The sequence below is a fragment of the Branchiostoma belcheri genome, unplaced genomic scaffold (genome assembly GCF_001625305.1).
Source record: "Branchiostoma belcheri isolate BF01 breed outbred unplaced genomic scaffold, Haploidv18h27 scaffold10, whole genome shotgun sequence".
NCBI classification, from domain to species: domain Eukaryota; kingdom Metazoa; phylum Chordata; class Leptocardii; order Amphioxiformes; family Branchiostomatidae; genus Branchiostoma; species Branchiostoma belcheri.
Window position 1 is genome coordinate 987,301 of NW_017802380.1, and position 12,963 is coordinate 1,000,263.

The window sequence follows — 12,963 nt, forward strand, 5'->3', positions numbered from 1 at the left end:
ATGGATCCAACATTTACAAATCAAAACTTTGAACAGTTATGATACACAAAATCATTTCAGATACCAAATGTTATTTCCATCCCACAAAATGCAAACAGTCACACTGTATGGTAACTTATATCACAGAATACTCCATCAAGAAATGAAACAGTAAGTAAAATACAATCTTCCTTACAACCAACACTGCAATCAACTGTATAAAGTAACCAGCTTTTACTAAACATAGGCAAGAAGTGACCCTCATTCCTTAAAAAGAAGTAATCATGTCTAGAAGATAGTATCGACATGCGTAACTACTGGTAATGCTTTGTCTATTATACTTTCTTCTGATGCTACATGTATAAACTCTCTGCAACACACATTTTCAGGCAAAAAAAGTCTAATTTTGAATGGCTTCAATGTATATCTCTACATAACCAAATTCAGTAATCCTGTAGTCATTTCAGTGTATAATACAATATAGACAGAAACCAACTGTCCAAATTTGTAGTTCAATCAATATGAATTAGATAGTCACAGTTCTGAAATACTGCTATACATTGTATAATTATGTTCAGTGACCCTGCAGTCATTTCTGTGTATGTTACAGTATTGGTAACCAGATTTTTAGTGGGATGGTGTATGTAGTAGAGAAGATTCATTCCTCAACCCAACCAACATCTATCACACTGAGGACCCATGCATTCATGTAAATGTATCTGTATAGCCGGCATAACCAGCGTTTGGCATAACACACCAGCTTTACAGCTGGCAGCTGGCTACATTACACCGAACAGCTTGTTACAACTAAAACTTGAACATCTAACTCTGAACAGTGTTTAAGCTATTTAATGACAATGCCCCTACTGAAATGTAGAACGACTGAAGGATGCTGGTGTGCTAGATGTTAGCTTTAGAAATGAATTCACTCTACTATATACAGGTTTATAGAGGGATGGTGTCAGAGTTGGCCTCGTTGTTGAGCTGGGATTTCTCCAGAAAGCGGAGCTGCCACACCTTGTCTGCGTACAGCTCAAACCTGGCTCTGCCCATCAGGTTCACCAGCTGGTTCTACAAGAGAGGGGAAAGTATGTTACTTTCAACACATGGTGTAACAATTCTGTGAATAGTTTCATCAGGTTGGTACATGTAAGTCACTCAGTAAAGACGCTCTTTTTTACACAACAAAGTGTTTTATTCACAGCCATCGTTTCTGTGATTGTGTGTCACCTTCCTCAGGGCAATTCTGACTGGTTCACATTGCACTGCAGCACAGGTGTCGCTTGCCCTGAGGAAGGTGATAGACTGTAACCAAAACGTGGGCTGTGAATAAAACACTTGGTTGTGTAAAAAAAGAGTGTCTTTACTCGTAGTGTAACAATACAATATCAAGAAATATGGAAGAAATGCACTTTTTTAAGTTTCTTAGAAAAGAAGCCTCATGTACATGTTACTACCAACACAGATTAACTTTCATGACAATGTAACATATGGATATTTCACTGCCATATGACTCTATTTTTGATGCTTAGTTAATACTTATCAATCAAAAATAGCAATTGGAAGTTACTCTTACATGTACCTCTAGATCCTCCCCTGAGTCGATGATGGAGTAGGCTTTCATCAGCATCTCAATCCCAAGGCCCTTGATACACTGTCTGCGGGACAAGAAAGGGTCGTCAAAAAGTTACCAACCATTGCAAGTTTTAATGGAAGAAGACAATGGGTTAAACAGTTGCTCAATTGTTGAAAACTAACTAAATTTAAAGTCCAAAAGGTACAAAGAAACGCATCTATTATTATTAGATATTTAAGGGTCAATCCATAAAATACTTCATACCTTTTGAGCTGTGTGATTGTTGTGAGCAACCCTGAAGTACTGGATGTTTGGGCTGAAAGAGTGAAACAGGATAATATTAACTTGAAGATACTTCAACCTAAAAAAACAATGCTAAGAGGCCTCTTATCTTATATCACTGGTGCATCTGACATGTAGAGGGTAAAGAAGAACCAAAACAAACAATCATTGTGACTGTAGAATTACATGTATAAGCATACCTGTCTTGTGCAAGATTAGTCAATATACGTTGCGATACATCCTTGTGCCGCATGTCAGGTAAAGGGACAGAAATTAGAGAAAAAGCACACATAAAGCAATCAAACACTATCTTGTCAAAAAGTAATTCATTAGGACTTCAGTTACGTAACCCACTTGCTGTGATATTTTGACGCGAACCTCTTTTTTCTCAAGACTCAAGAATTGTTTATTATGGGTTCACCACACCACGAAGTGGTGTGGTGAAACCATATTGCTTTTTCTGATGTTTCTTCTTCTTCTTCTTCTTCTTCTTCTTCTCCTGCCATTTTTTAAATGGATTCAGCTTCTTCATTTTAGGGCCCAAGGTCCTGAAATTTGGTATGGAGGTACAGTGGGCAAATACCCCTAGGTGTTTTTTGAATTATTGTGATACAGGCTTTTAGAATGGTTTTATTTGAGTTTTTTGGCTGTGTTATAGCATGTATTACTGTGTTAGTGTGCCTTGTTTACCACGTTTGGGCATGAGTCATCACAATGGAATGCAGGGCATCAACCAATAGGCATGCAGCTTTCCTCTATACTTCTTGCTGATTGGCTGTTGGGATTTAACTTGATTAACACCTGCACAGAAGCATTTCCATACTGACAGTATGTATGTCTGTATTCAAGTGTTTTGGTAGGTATGTCAAGCTTTCCTGCTCCAGCATTGGAATGCCGGGCATGGACGTTTTTTTTTATTTTGAAAATCAACAGTTTGCATTATGCAATTAAAAATCCTAACCAATAAAGTAGGGAATAGCTATCCAACTGTTGTTTTAGTTGTATTTTACTTCATATTATAGTTATATCAATGTAAATCATTGTTTTCCCTTGTGTTTCTCATTCTTTCCCTGCCATGTCGTAAAATGTGGTGAACCCATCGCTGTATTTGCTCCAAAGCAAATATTGGCCTTTCTAGTTGATCTTTGAGTCACTGAAGTGCGAATCAATGTACATTGTACATGTACATTTCTTCAAAAGAACTCAAGCATATACACTATTGCACATCATAAAGTTAAAATACAGAAACATGAAGAAGGATGCATAAAACATGATATTGCACTTAGCATTAGCTTCACCATAACTCTTTCCTCATGACCTCAATAAAAAGCTGCCAGCAGGCCAATTTGAGTTTTTAATGACTAAACAAAGTCTCAAACAAACAAACAAACAAACAAACACGAGTAAACATACTGCTATCATATCCTGAGTCCTCTCGGAAGGCATTAACAGGTCCGTGGCAGACACTGTGGCAGCAACCACAGTGTCTAGCTTCACCACAACTCTTCCCTTATGACCTAAAAAAAAAAGCTACCAGCAGGCCGATTTAAGTTTTTCATGAATAAACAAAGGCTTAAACAAACAAACAAACGCGAGTAAACATACTGCTATCATATCCTGAGTCCTCTCTGAATGCGTTAACAGGTCCGTTGGCAGCAACCACGGTGTCCGGTGTGGAGTCAGACGCCCCAGAACTCTCACTACTGCTGTCACTACTGGAGTCCTCGTCACGGCAGTTCTGCATGGTCTCCTCCTTCTTCTCCTTCCTCATCAAGGCTTGCTGATATTTCACGTAGGAATCTCTCTGGTGGAGTGAGGAATGGTCAATGTAAAATCTGTATAACTATGCAATTAACTACAGACAGAAACTTCTGGTAGCTGTATAACTTGAATCTTAGAGCTTGAACCTTAATTCCTTGAAAATGTCATTCTCTTAATGATAGATGTTGAAATATCTTTTAATAGAAAATACAAAGATGGAATACATTCATATAATGGAAGATGTTACAAATGAAAGCATTTGATGAATGAGCTTGAAATGTGTAATAACACATGCCATGAGGAAATCAATAATGGTAACATATAACTGTGGTTATAAATTCTTAAAGATTAGCCTGTTTTATCTTTAAGAATACTTTGTAAACATGTATCTTCACTTGTGCTTACCTTAAGACTGCCAGGAGTACCAAAGCTGGTGCTGGTGTTGAGTTTTGTCTCTGAGCTGGACTTTAAGGCCAACTCCTCAAACTGAAGCCTTGCTGCGTCCACCAGGCTGGACTCACTGCGGGCTGAGGACATCCCACTCCTCGGGGAGCCGGACACTTTCTGTCTACCTGGGGAGGCTGAGAAACAACACAGCCATATTTATTCATTAGTTTGGCTTACAGTGGCAAGGGTTGTTCAACTAGTCCTAGACTATTATTAAGGGTCAGGCCTGGGAGAATAGAATTATAAGATACACGGTCAAAATTTATATGTACACAGTCATAACATCAGTAATGTATGCTGTGCTGTATCATACTGTCCTGCTGGCAATTTTTACACAATATTTTCAAATAATTTCATGTCTTAATCAGGTCACAGACCCTTGACTTTTTTTGCCCTGCGGCGGCGTAGTTACTTCCGCATTTGTTGCGTTTCGCTGCGGTGTGATGCGTTGCACGAGAAACACCCCCAAATCGCACATATACAGGGCACTATATAGATGGTACTGTATGTGCAACCCATATATATATGGGCCCCGCAGGACAAGGGTTAACCAAATAAAAATGAGATATTGATAATACTGATATAATTCTAATTGTTCAAAACCCAATGACACAGGTTTGTAATTGAGTGTAATTTCCAACACATAAAACTTTTCAACTGTTCAACTCCAGTGAAGGAATTTGCAATTCATAGCAGCTGTGTTGGCAATTACAGTTCAAATCTGTTTCAGAGCAACTTCTAACAACACAGATGAACTTTGAAGCTAGTACTAGTACCCAATGAGGTATCAGTATTACACTTTCCCTTTTCCTTACTTTGTCTTGGAGACCTTGGCGATCCCTCCCTGTCCACGGTAAGATGAACATTCTCCTCCAGGGTAACCCGACCTTGAGACGTGACCTTGCACCAGTACATGCCCGTGTCGCTGAACTTGCACGGCTGGATGCGCAGGTGTGGCTCGAAGTCACTGTCCATAAACGCTCTGCCTCGGAAGTTCCCATGGGCAACCTGCAAGGATTTAAATTTGACAGAAATTTACAATCAATGTTATAAAGTGCAGTACATGTCATTGAGTAATACCAAGCTAGTACAGTCAAACCTATACAAGTGTGACCAAAAATCGCTGTCCATAAACGCTCTGCCTTGGAAGGTTCCATGGGCAACCTGCAAGGATTTAAATTTGTCAGAAATTTACAATCCATGTTATAAAGTGCCATACAGGAGGGAAAACAAGCTACAGTCAAACCTGTACAAGTGTGACCACATCTTGGAGGTCTCTTTTTGCCAGTGACACGAGCATGAAGAATCCTGTCTGTAGTGACAACCTGAGTAGATTTTATCAGCCCCCTGAGAGATCTTCTTGGTCAGTTTTGACTGTACTTGCTTTAAGGTAGACTATGATATAACAAGCAACAAAGGCAAAAATTTTAACATAAGTTTAATTTTCAAGTAAAAACATTAAACTCAAACATGTGAGTTTGCTGCATGAGTATGCACAAAAACAACACAGCCGAGTTGGCAAGCATTCAACAACAACAACAACAACATCAAAACAAACAACAGCAAAACAACAACGAAAAGGCAGACTTAAAGAACAAGTAAAGTAATTTCAGTTTTGGTGCCTTTCAACCCATAATCCTGTTTGCAAAAGGAGCTAGACTCATTGGTTTATACCAGTCCTGTACACATTGGGGATTTGGGTCAAATATCACCCCCATGTGTTTGGTGTGATATAGCTTGCCTAGCTGCCGCCGTGCCAAGTGCCTGCAAAGCTGGTGTGTTATGCCGAATGGCGGTTATAACGGCTATACTGATAAAGATACAGATGTGTGTGAGACTGGTATAAACCAAGGAATCACCTTTTGCAAATACGATTTTGGGTTAAAAGGCACCAAAACTGAAATTAGTGTGCTTGTCCTCTAACAAAAGCAAAGCTGATTGGTTAGTGTGTAAGACCAAACTTGCCCGCAGGGTCACAAGTGCGGTAGCGTGACCGGCGAGCACACCAGAGGAGCTAGACTTTACCCGCGACGGCCCCTTCCGCTCGTACACCAGCGTGCGGCCTCTCCACTTCTTCTCCTTGCTCCACTCCACCTCCGTCAGCGGGGTTTTGGAGGCCACGATGCTGAGGCGTAGGAGTGCCGTGTGGCCTTCGATGGCGTCAGAGTAGTTGTCAGCAGGGACCCGTAGCGGCCGAAGCTGCTTTCTCGCATCAGGGGGAGGGGTGGGGAGGGGCGGCGGGGCATCTCTGGGGCTTGTGGCAGACTGAAGAACAAATAAATCATTATTGTAACAATAAGTTAGTTGCAAATACGAAGGTTAATTGCAAGTACATGAAATACATGTAGTGATATACTGCAAACTACATTCTGAAATATACATTGCGCTAGCTTAGTAAAAAAAAATCAAGATAGCACCAATTTAGTTGACAACATCCTATTTAGCACTAGTCCATTTTTGTATCTTGGACATTATTCAAAATATAAAGGAAAGGTGAGAGATAAAGACCAAAAATGAGGTTGCGAGTGACTTTCCTCTGCCAGCTTGGTGTACTACAAGAAGCGTGATTGTGTGATTTAAGAATAATAGTAGTTAACCTACAGTAGAGAATAAGAAATAAAAGAACTAAGTGCGTGCCACCTTGGTGAGCTCTTGTGAAGACATAGGTGACCAGGAAGCTCTCCTGGGGGAGTAGGGCTGTGCTGAGGTTACCACAAAACTGCTCCCCCCTGGGCTGGGAATCCTCCTCACCGCGATGCTGCCGCCGGGGCTGGGGGCCCTTCCCCTCCCCGGGGTGGGGCTGGATCTGGTGGGGGAGGGGGGACTGGGTCCGGGGGTGGTGGGGTGAAGCGTTTGGGGGAGGGGGGACTGGGGTCCGGGGGGGTGGGGTGAACCGTTTGGGGGAGGGGGAGGGAGAGGGGGTCCTGAGACCTGGCCCTGCTGCCGCTACTTTTCTCTCGAAAGCTCTCCGGGTGGCGGCCACAGACGGACTGGGTGATCTGTTCGGTCTGCTGAGGTCTGGTGTGGAGCCTGGTAAGGAGTGACTGCTGTGTAGTGACCCACTGGAACCTGGCCTGCTGGAAGTGAAACAAGATTGGGAACAACATGACTTTAAATAGAATACAAGCAATACATGTATGGACCTGTCCTTGAGGCTGAATGGGTGTTCTGATAGCCACATATTGTTATACGTTTTGCAAAGCCTCACATGATACAGTTATAAACAATATAAACAAAACTTGATATCTGATGTTCAACCAGAAAAATATGAGTTTGCATTGTATATCCATTGCTACTGTAATACAGAAATGTTTAAAAACCATGTTAAAACAACATGCCTTCACATAGCAACACAAACAATACATACAGGGGCCTGTCCTTGGTGCTGAACGGATGTTTTGATAGAACATTGTACATTGTTATCAACAAAACTGAATGTTCAGCTGAAAAAATTTCCAATGTATTTTCATTGTATTACTACTGTGTAACAGTACTATAATGCAGAACAGTTTCAACCATGAGATTAAAACACTGAAAGTCTATCTCCTCTGCCCTCCTAATGCGAAAATTCAGGAATTTACAGTACATATCATATTATCATATCTAGATCAACTACCAATTTGATGATTGGCAGAGTCCCTTCCCCTTACCTGCTTGTCCTAGATGCGGCAGGCGACCCAGAGTGACCTCTGACTTCTGACCTCCGTTCAGGAGAAGTAGGGAGGCTGGAGGGGGGACTGGAGAACACCCCCGGTGGAGCGCTCCTGCGGCGCCTCCCACCAGCTGTAGATGGAACAACAGGAAACATTTAGTGTAATCTATGCCATAAACACCTGCAGAACATACTGCACCTGCGAAAACTGTAATGCATTGTGCTAGCACTTTGGCAGAACGTCTTACATAAGGTCGTATTTGGGCATATAAAGTTTACATTCCGTCTGTAGTTTCCAACTGTTGTGTCGGAAAAAATTTTGTCTGCAACAGGTAAAATTCTGATGCAACGTTGACCAAAAATCCAACGAAAGCTGTGAAAAATGGGGTTTTACACGGGCACAATATGTTCTGCCGACATGCTATACCATGTGATGTCAGGTGGTGCAATGGAAGGCCTTGGCTTCAAATCCACTTACATGCCCCAATGCTGTGCCCTTGGGAAAGGCACTTTCCTTACTTCACTCAGGTTAAAATGAGAACCTAGCTTTGGCATAATCCATGTGACAGAACTGATGTCTATGAGTGTCTCAACATACTCAAGAGAACACTCATACAACAATCTTTTGTTTGCAGGAAATACAGTACCTAGAACTATTGCCTGATCAATAATAAGGTATGGTGATATTGGTGAGGTTTGCCATCTTCTTTGAAGGCAGTGGATAATGAACTGCAATTTTGGTTAGTCTTTTGGTGATCTTATAAGGCCACACCAAGTAAATTTTATGGATGACGTCCTTTGGAGACCCTAAATCTAATGCGAGAGGGCGAAAAAAAAACGAGAAGGGCCCTAAAAAACAAGATGCCTAGATTAGAAATATACTAAGAGACGACAAATGTTAGGACACCAATTGAATGAGGTGACACGTACACAGTGTAACAAGCAAGAGGTCTTTTATTCATCATCAAAACAGCAATAAATCAGGTGGAACAGAAGTTGTCGTCCTGTGCTTTGGGAGGATAGGTTTCTTCAAATGTGGCAGCATGTACCTAACTGAATTCCTAATGGAAGTCTTGCTTGATGCTTTATAAGCTTTGGTCCGTACAAACCTATTTGCGGCACTGTCGTGACTCTTTGGTCATAGTTACAGGAAGCGGAATTTCTTGTTTCTTTTTCTAGGAACAGGCCAAAATCAATGCGCGCGCGGACGTCATCCATAAAATTTACTTGGTGTGGCCTAAATGGGAAAAGCTTAGAAAAAATTGAGGTGACTGTCGGAAGTAATCGGTTTGCTTACCCAGCACAGTGACCCTGATGGAGTCTTCGTCCACCTCCACCCCCCCACTCCTCAGCACGCACCAGTACACCCCGGCATCGCTCAGCTTCACAGGGTTGATCCTCAGGGAGGCTTCCCCCTCCACCGCCGTCCTGCCCCTGTAGTCTCCCACTGACACACGCATGGCCGTGCCCTGCACCTGTTGGTTTGGATTTTTAAAAAAGTTTAAGTCCTTCCCACACCACGTGGTGCATAAGGTGGCACCCACTTCAGGTTCAGTAGCCCTTGGGCCACATAATTGTGCAATCACTACAGCAGGGGGCTAGTCTACTGGTAGTGGTGCGTGTTAACTCCCATACTCATTCTCAAATGCTGAGTGCTAAGCAGAGAAAGCAGTATGTACCATTTTTAAAGTCTTTGGTATGACTCTGCCAGGGATTGAACTCATGATCTACTGAATGCAAGGTGAGCACTCTACCCACTTGTTCTCTGACATTGGGAATACATGTATAGCATCATACAGAAGGTAGGCTGGAAAACTTGAATACAGAATTTGCATAAAACTGAGAGCACCGTTATAAATCATCTTAACAGGTTGTCTTCCCCATAACATACTGTGATACAACCACAATAGAATGAAGATATACAATCCATATGCATGTACCAGCAAGTTATACATAACAATAATAACTACAACTCTTACAACAAGTCGTTCTACAAAGAGTCAGCCCCGGGGTCCTGCGAGAGCGGGGATGCGAGATGGACCCGTTAGAACAGATCCACCGTTGTCGACAAGGACCGATCAAAGATCAAGAGAAGGAGAGATACTGAGGGCTTGCAGTTGTGGGTGGCAGCGGGTCACAACGTTCAGAGGTCTCAGGATCCATCAAGGGAAGATGAAATGCCAGAATGAGGAGCAGCGCAAACGCTCGGCGCAAGCCGGTCAGACGAAAGAGGTCACGGGTCAGGTGACCAACCACAGTACCCAGGACTTCAACAGCGGTGACCCTGATCCAGGCAGTGAGACTCCCCCAGTGGAACCGGTCCCCAGAGCGGGTGACAAGCAGCCAACGTATGACACAGGGTCTAGGGTAGCCAGCCCAAAGAAGGAAGAGCGTTTTGTTAGGAAGGAGAAGATCAAGTGGCCCAGAGCCAGCGACAAGGCCACCTGGGAAGTTCTAGGCAGCGACTTGAGTAACATCTTAGAGCAAGGCCTCAAGGGAGATGTCGAAAGAAAGCTGAACAAGTTTGGCAACATGGTGTATGACTTTTGCAGTGGGAGGCTTGGAACACTGTCGAGTGACTGTAGATCTAGCGAACCAAGACGTATAAGCAGAAGGCAGAAGGAGATTTCTAAGCTGATCATCAGAAGGAGACATCTGAGGAAGCTATGGAGAAAAGCAGGTCCAGATGAGAAAGTTGGTCTCCAAGTTCTGTGGGAGGAGGTTAGAACTAGGCTGAAGTGTCTGAGAAGAGCTGAGAGGTTGAGAAGGAAGCGTAAGAGGAAAGAGAACCAGAGGAAACAGTTTTTCAGAAACCCCTTCAAGTTTGCGAAGTCACTGTTAGAAGAGAAGAAGGGAGGGGATCTTACCATTGGAGTGGAAGATCTGGAAGCCCACTTGAAAGCAACGTATTCTGACCCAGAGAAAGACAGGCCGCTAGATTCTCCGGGGTACGTACCAAGACCTGCAGAACCTTCAGTTCCGATGGATGTCACTCCCCCAAAATGGAGTGAGGTGTTGGCAGCAGTCAAGAGGGCTAGAGCAGCAGCAGCCCCAGGCCCGAACGGAGTCCCCTACAGAGTCTACAAAATGTGTCCGAAGACACTGAGAGTACTGTGGAAACTCATGCAAGTTGCCTGGAGGAAGAAATGTGTGCCAGTATCCTGGAGGAGAGCAGGCGGAGTACTAATCCCGAAGGAGCGAGTGTCATCCACTATAGACCTGTTCCGAAACATCTCCTTGCTCAACGTAGAGGGCAAGCTGTTCTTTACAATACTGGCAAAACGTCTCACTAGTTTTCTGCTCTCCAACAGCTATATAGACACACAAGTACAGAAAGCGGGCATTCCAGGCTTCCCAGGCTGTATTGAGCATGCTAACACTATATGGAGGCAGATTCAACTTGCAAGGAGTCGAAAGGAAGATCTACATGTTGTGTGGCTGGACTTGGCGAACGCTTACGGCTCAATACCCCACAAAGTCATTAGCTATGCCCTCGATTTCTTCTGGGTGCCCGTCGAAATGAAGCAGATTGTGGAGAACTACTTTGCAGACTTCAAGCTCAGTATCAGCACAAGATCTTTCACTACAGGCTGGCAGAAGCTGGAGAAGGGGATTGCCATGGGGTGTTCTATCTCACCACTCCTGTTCACCATGGGCTTCGAAATCTTCCTAATTGGCGCCAAACAGGTAGTGGGAGGTCTGAGAGCTCCATCAGGAGAGAAACTACCACCAGTCCGTGCCTTTATGGACGATGTCACAAGTATACTCCGAACTGCTCCGTGTACGGCTCGGCTGCTCCAGAGACTTGAGGAGCTAACTGAGTGGGCTGGTATGAAGTTTAAGCCGTCGAAGTCCAGAAGTTTGTCACTAAGGAAGGGGAAGATCTCCAGTAGAACCTTCTCAGTGAATGGTCAAACCATTCCAACTCTACAAGAAGAACCGGTGAAGAGTCTGGGGCGTCTCTACACAAGTAGTTTGAAAGACACCACAAGGGGACCTGAAATTATTAGTCAAGCTACAAGTGGTCTTAAATGCATTGATGAATGTGATCTTCCTGGAAGACTCAAAGTGTGGTGCGCACAGTTTGTGCTGTTTCCAAGACTAAAATGGCCCCTTAAGATGTACAACATATCCATGTCAACTGTGGATCAGATCGACAGGAAAGCCAATTCCTACTTTCGGCGGTGGTTAGGTGTACCAAGATGTCTGTCAACAGTGGCATTGTTTGGCGACAACATGTTAAGCCTTCCGCTTTCATCCATTGCAGAGGAATACAAGGTGGCCAAAGTTCAACTTGTTCTGGAGTTGGAGGAGTCTCAAGACCCAGCAGTGAAAGCGGTAAACACGAACATCAGCACTGGCAAGAAGTGGAGTGCTAAAGAGACCATCAGCCAAGCAGTTAGCCGACTACAACATAAAGACCTAGTGGGTGCAGTTCAGCTGGGAAGAACTGGTCTTGGATGGGGGGAGCGAACACACCGGTGGTCCAACGCCAACTCCAGAGAAAGGAGACAGCTGGTAGTACAGGAAGTGAGAAGGATAGAGGAGGAGAAGAGAAGAGTGGTGGCGATTGGCCAGAGCCAGCAGGGTGCGTGGACAAACTGGGACGGAGCGGTAGAGAGGAGACTTAAGTGGAGCGATGTGTGGAACATCCAGAATGCCAGACTGAGCTTTCTGCTACGGGCAGTCTATGATGTTCTTCCCAGTCCCAGAAACCTCACCCGTTGGTTCAAGAGTGAAGAGTCCTGCCAGCTGTGTGGTCTTGAACAAGCAGACTTGAAGCACATCTTGTCCAACTGCTCAGTTGCATTACAACAAGGCCGTTATACGTGGAGACATAACAAAGCTCTCCGTCAAATTGCAGTAACTCTAGAGGAAGTGAGGAAGGAAACAGCAGGAACAGACTCACCACTACAGCCAATCCAGTTCGTAAGAGTGGGCAGCAGCCCTACAGGGGCAACCAGCTAGTAGGAGCAGAATAGGAGGTGGCCCATTATGCAGAGGAGTGTGGAAAATGAGCGTAGATCTCGACAGGCAGCTGCAGTTCCCAAGTAGTATCTGCGCAACGACATTGAGACCGGACCTTGTCCTGTGGTCAGAGGACCAAAAGTCAGTGTTGATAGTAGAACTAACAGTTCCTTGGGAAGAGAACATTCAGGTAGCTTTCGAAAGGAAGAAGACAAGATACGAGGAACTGGTCCAGCAGTGTAGGCTGAACGGCTGGAAAACTCAGCTCTACCCAGTAGAAATAGGAGTTCGTGGGTTT

General features: G+C 43.9%; 2 protein-coding genes across 2 annotated transcripts; one reads left to right on the forward strand and one right to left on the reverse strand.

Annotated features, from left to right (window-relative positions):
- Positions 1 to 768: 768 nt before the first annotated feature.
- On the reverse strand, positions 769 to 9,157 carry LOC109468783 (serine/arginine repetitive matrix protein 2-like). Its single transcript, XM_019767115.1, has 11 exons — positions 8,995 to 9,157; positions 7,696 to 7,828; positions 6,940 to 7,122; positions 6,686 to 6,851; positions 6,011 to 6,310; positions 4,861 to 5,053; positions 4,004 to 4,179; positions 3,443 to 3,641; positions 1,820 to 1,871; positions 1,562 to 1,637; positions 769 to 1,050 (listed from the first exon to the last, which is right to left on the reverse strand). The coding sequence occupies exons 1-11, from the start codon at positions 9,155 to 9,157 to the stop codon at positions 925 to 927; spliced, it is 1,767 nt and encodes a 588-aa protein (XP_019622674.1). The 3' UTR covers positions 769 to 924.
- Positions 9,158 to 9,869: 712 nt separating this feature from the next.
- Positions 9,870 to 12,665, forward strand: LOC109468789. Its single transcript, XM_019767127.1, has 2 exons — positions 9,870 to 11,667; positions 11,965 to 12,665. The coding sequence occupies exons 1-2, from the start codon at positions 9,870 to 9,872 to the stop codon at positions 12,663 to 12,665; spliced, it is 2,499 nt and encodes an 832-aa protein (XP_019622686.1).
- The last annotated feature ends 298 nt before the right edge of the window (positions 12,666 to 12,963 follow it).

Excerpts from the sequence above, each read along its gene's own strand:
- LOC109468783 (XM_019767115.1), bottom strand. The coding sequence starts at position 9,157 with ATGCGTGTGTCAGTGGGAGACTACAGGGGCAGGACGGCGGTGGAGGGG. Across the intron at positions 3,642-4,003 it reads GTACTCCTGGCAGTCTTAAG|AGAGATTCCTACGTGAAATA; the intron begins GTAAGCACAAGT and ends TCACTCCACCAG. Across the intron at positions 1,872-3,442 it reads GGACTCAGGATATGATAGCA|CCCAAACATCCAGTACTTCA; the intron begins GTATGTTTACTC and ends TCACTCTTTCAG.
- LOC109468789 (XM_019767127.1), top strand. The coding sequence starts at position 9,870 with ATGAAATGCCAGAATGAGGAGCAGCGCAAACGCTCGGCGCAAGCCGGT. Across the intron at positions 11,668-11,964 it reads TCTGGGGCGTCTCTACACAA|AGGAATACAAGGTGGCCAAA; the intron begins GTAGTTTGAAAG and ends CATCCATTGCAG.